Below are 4,291 nucleotides of genomic sequence, written 5' to 3' on the forward strand. Positions count from 1 at the left end.
ACAAATCAGTGATATTGCGTTCATTAACACAAATCTCATAGATGCAATTGAGGTTAAATATCGTGCCGAAGATACCGAGGCCAACTTGCTACGATCGGTGGTAATAAATGAAAACAAAGATATAATACTCTTTCCTTACAACTTCAAGTGAGTGTTACTGTCTTGTGCATATTCGGTTTCCCTTATTAGTCCAGGTTATAGTAATGTAATTGATGAGTTATGCATGCGTGCACAGTTTCCACTATATTCTCCTAGAGATTAAGCTTGAGCAGGGACTAGTAACCGTCTTAGACTCGAGACGAAAAGATCCCCAGGACTATGCGGACATGACTCAAATGCTCGAGAAGTAAGTTAAATCGATTATTATCCACCATATCAGCAACTTTGTTCATTTCCTGATATATCAAGTAATTGTTTTCTTTGTCTGTCAGGTTTTGGAGAAAATTCACCAAAAAAGCTCGGGGACTGCCGAAGAAGCTGCAATTTAGACACCCGAAAGTAAGTACTATAGTAACATGTTCCGCGCATCTCCTAGTGATTCAAGCGCTAGTTTCATCAATACCATTTGGCATGCTTGCTTATCAATTTGATTGACCTCTATTTCTTGTAAAGTGGTTGTGGCAGGAACAAGGGAATGATTTCTGTGGATACTATGTTTGCGAGTCCATCCGCCACACGACCTGTGAACGAGGGTACTCTGACGAACAATATGAAGTGCGTAAGCAATAATATTCACAATTTTATTTTATTACCATCATTTGTGTTGAGTTTCATTTATTCATATATATGTATTGACCCCCTTGTTCAAATTAGATGTTTCGGATGCGGGATGAACTCCTAGCACCAGATCGTATGCAAGAAATTCAAGAGGAATTGGCGGCATTCTTCCTTGACCACGTGATCGCTGAAGACGGAGAACACTATGTGGACCCTGTGTTCATATATAATTAGGAGATTATATTGTAAGAGATAATTATTGTATATATGTAGCCGGTAGTGTCGGATAGATATACGAGAACTTGTTGTTCGACCAATCTCTCGGAGAAGGAGAGGTGGTCGATATCACTTCTCTCTGTATGCATATGTTCATGACGATCTTCTGTTTCCTTTATTTGCTTACTAGCTAGCGTGTCTAGTCCTCTCTATATATACATATATATAGCGTCGTCCAAGCACGGAAATAAGAAAGGACACTTCTCTCTATAAATTAGCTAGCTAACACAATATATGAAACACCTGAATTAAAGCCCAACCCTCCCCCCCTTTTAAAAAAACAAAAACCCCAGCCCTTAAAATGCTGACGCGTGGATGCCTATTGGTCCCGGTTGGTGCCACCAACTAGGACCAAAGGCCATCCTACCTGGGCTCGGCGCACCGGCCACATGGAGGCCCATCTGTCCCGGTTCGTGTAAGAACCGGGACTAAAGGGTTAGAGCATTCGTAACGACTCTTTAGTCCCGGTTCACAAACCGGGACAAAAGACGCTTATCAACCGGGATGAATGGGGTTTTTTCTACTAGTGTTGGTTAGATTGCAGGAATGGAAAACGTTACTTAAGTTGAGAAATAAAGGTTGGCATGCAGTGACTTTTCTTGTAAACTCATTAACATTTCTTATTGTGAACTTCTTTAATTACACTTTAAAAAAATGTGACCATAATTCTGCAATGATTTTTAGTCACAGTTTTGATCAATTTCAAACAATTATAATCACGGTTCAAAGTTTGTCCTGTAGATTTGTTTTGCTTGGAGTGGCAGAGCTTCGGTTTTATATTTTTGTGATGCCCGTCCCAACACCCTTATTTCAACCAAGTCAGGTGACCAAATCCTCCTTGAAGCCGTTGACATGGAAATGGAACAATTGCACATGGCTACAAAAAATTACGAAACCAGCTTCGGACGTCTCTCCGGCAAGCCTGACGTCATTATTCTTATCACGAGCAGGCTAGAGGATCTTTATCAGAATGGAATAGTACCACTTGGAACGAGACTTGGAGACGGTCAACACCGAGATTGGTGGTACAGACAGCAACGTAGGGAATCGACGTTAAAGATTCTCTCTCTCCCTTGCATCCAACTGCTTTTGTCTCTAGTCTTGTTCTTTCGTCCATTAATTCCATCCAACTGCCAGTTTGACCCGCACTAGGCTCCAGCTTGCTCTACCGATCATGGCCGCAGGTGCTGCCGTTCCGGTCATGTAGGCGCGCAATCTCATGCCTTTGTTCTCGATTGAATCTCTCTCGGCCTACTAATGAATTCAGCATTCACAGCTCCGCCGGAGAAGATCTCCCCGCCGACCTGACCTCCGCCTCCTCCGAGCCCCCTTCCCTCTTCGACGGCACCACCAGGTACACGCAGGTGAAATACATTCCTTGATTGCAGGTTTATCCTGTCGGTCTTCACTTTCTTCTTCTCTCGTGAAGGCTGTACGTGGCGTACCACTGCCCGTACGCGCAGCGCGTCTGGATCGCCAGGAACTGCAAGGTAGCAAGCAGGCACTAGTCGGAGTGTTTTTTTTTCTTCCCTTTTTAGTGGAATTTCCTTCCTTCTCATATGATTCATGTGCAGGGATTGCAGGACAAGATCAAGATAGTCGCGCTAGATCTCGTGGACAGGCCAGCCTGGTACAAGGACAAGGTCTACCCAGAGAACAAGGTAGTATATATGATTCTTGCAGATTTGTGACATAGTATTTATCATTTCTCTTCATGCACACATATATGTATGTTGAACATACAGGTACCTGCCCTGGAGCACAACAAGCAAGTGAAAGGAGAGAGCCTGAATCTGCTCAAGTACATTGATGACAATTTCGATGGCGCAGAATTGCTCCCTCATGTAAGAGACAAATACACATGTTCGTTGTTTTCAGTGGAACTGAAGTTTGCATTCCTGATGTACTGAACCACCAGGATTCTGCAAAGAAGATGTTTGCCGACGAATTGCTTGCGTACAGCGACAGTTTCAACGCCAGCGCTTTCTTCTCATGCCTACGCTCCAAGGGAGATGTGACCGACGAAGCTGGTAAACAAACACAGCAGAACAGTGCACTACTGACAGCATATTTGTTTGTTTGAGACGTTCTATATTGAAAGGCTGCACATAGTTTGTGCTCACATTTCACCTTGTTTCATCTACCATTAGTTGCCGCTGTTGATAAAATAGAAGCTGCCCTAGGAAAGTTCAGCGATGGCCCTTTCTTCCTTGGCCACTTCAGCCTGGTATGTGTATATCACTCCATCAGGGGTTCCCTTTCCTCTATCCATGGCCAAAGTCCAGAAAAGATTTCAGAAGAATTGTGTTTTTTGAAATACATGGTTTTTTTGTGATATATAATCTTTCTAGGTCGACATTGCATATGTGCCATTCATCGAAAGGCTTCAGATATCCTATTCTGGCATCAAGAACTACGATATCATTGGGGGCAGACCCAACCTTGGTAGATTCATCGAGGTATGTTCTGGATAATGCTAGATGGGATACAATTTACTTGATATATCCTACTGAGGTGTTATCAGTGGGTTAGCTAGTTATATGCCAATGTTGAATGTTGCAGGAAGTCAACAAGATCAACGCATATACACAAACCAAACTGGACACACAAGTTACGCTTGATATAATCAAAGAGAAGTTTGGGGTACGTTATCTTCCAATTTTTTAGCCTTGGATCATGCCACCTTCCAAACCCAACCACACTTACCCTTTGACTTTGACTTTCAGATTCCTTAATGATTTGGACTTGTGGTGGCCAAGGAACTACGACCAGGAAACTCCTGCAGAATCTTATGAAGCAGAGAAAGACCAAGGATTGTTTTCGCTCGTTGAATGTTCTGCCGTGCTGTGCTGTTAGAGAACAAATATATAAACAGGATCGTACTGTAATCTTTCCTTGCCAGGTGCTAGTGATATCTTTGCATATCTGAAATTGTATATCACCTGTAGATCGTAATGGAGTTGTGCAATCCCTACCATTTCTCCATTGAGCTATAAAATTTGTAGCCTTGCTGGTTGCAATCGTGTACCGCATTCCCCAAAATTCTCTCATCCCACCAATATCTCTTTCATGATATCAGATTAGATCTCAATCCTATAAAGCTTCCTTTGCTGCCTCCGTGACAACTGAGAGCTCGAGCTCCTCCTTTGCCTCTCTCGGCAGACACATTAGACATTCTCACATAACGAGGACCCTGTTTTGGTTAGTGGTAGATAGATCTTTAAAGGTATACCTACACATATCACTTCTAGTAGCTAATGATAGTTGCGGCAGTGAAGACAAGTTCATATAGGAAGCG

At 42.8% G+C, this 4,291-nt stretch overlaps 1 protein-coding gene across 1 annotated transcript; it reads left to right on the forward strand.

Moving 5' to 3' along the window:
* Nucleotides 1–2,042: 2,042 nt before the first annotated feature.
* LOC125522163 (protein IN2-1 homolog B-like) lies at nucleotides 2,043–4,025 on the forward strand. Its single transcript, XM_048687241.1, has 10 exons — nucleotides 2,043–2,196; nucleotides 2,270–2,347; nucleotides 2,423–2,483; nucleotides 2,568–2,654; nucleotides 2,739–2,837; nucleotides 2,912–3,023; nucleotides 3,144–3,220; nucleotides 3,345–3,452; nucleotides 3,556–3,636; nucleotides 3,720–4,025. Exons 1-10 carry the CDS (start codon nucleotides 2,168–2,170, stop codon nucleotides 3,726–3,728), a joined length of 741 nt encoding a protein of 246 aa, XP_048543198.1. The 5' UTR covers nucleotides 2,043–2,167; the 3' UTR covers nucleotides 3,729–4,025.
* Nucleotides 4,026–4,291: the final 266 nt, after the last annotated feature.

The sequence above is a fragment of the Triticum urartu genome, chromosome 7 (genome assembly GCF_003073215.2).
Source record: "Triticum urartu cultivar G1812 chromosome 7, Tu2.1, whole genome shotgun sequence".
In the NCBI taxonomy this organism is placed as follows: Eukaryota; Viridiplantae; Streptophyta; class Magnoliopsida; order Poales; family Poaceae; genus Triticum; species Triticum urartu.

What these genes read in the sequence shown, in the direction of transcription:
- LOC125522163 (XM_048687241.1), top strand. Translation starts at nt 2,168, where the DNA reads ATGGCCGCAGGTGCTGCCGTTCCGGTCAT. An exon ending in GGTGCTGCCGTTCCGGTCAT is followed by an intron (nt 2,197 to 2,269) that starts GTAGGCGCGCAA and finishes CAGCATTCACAG; the next exon opens with CTCCGCCGGAGAAGATCTCC. An exon ending in AGGTCTACCCAGAGAACAAG is followed by an intron (nt 2,655 to 2,738) that starts GTAGTATATATG and finishes TTGAACATACAG; the next exon opens with GTACCTGCCCTGGAGCACAA.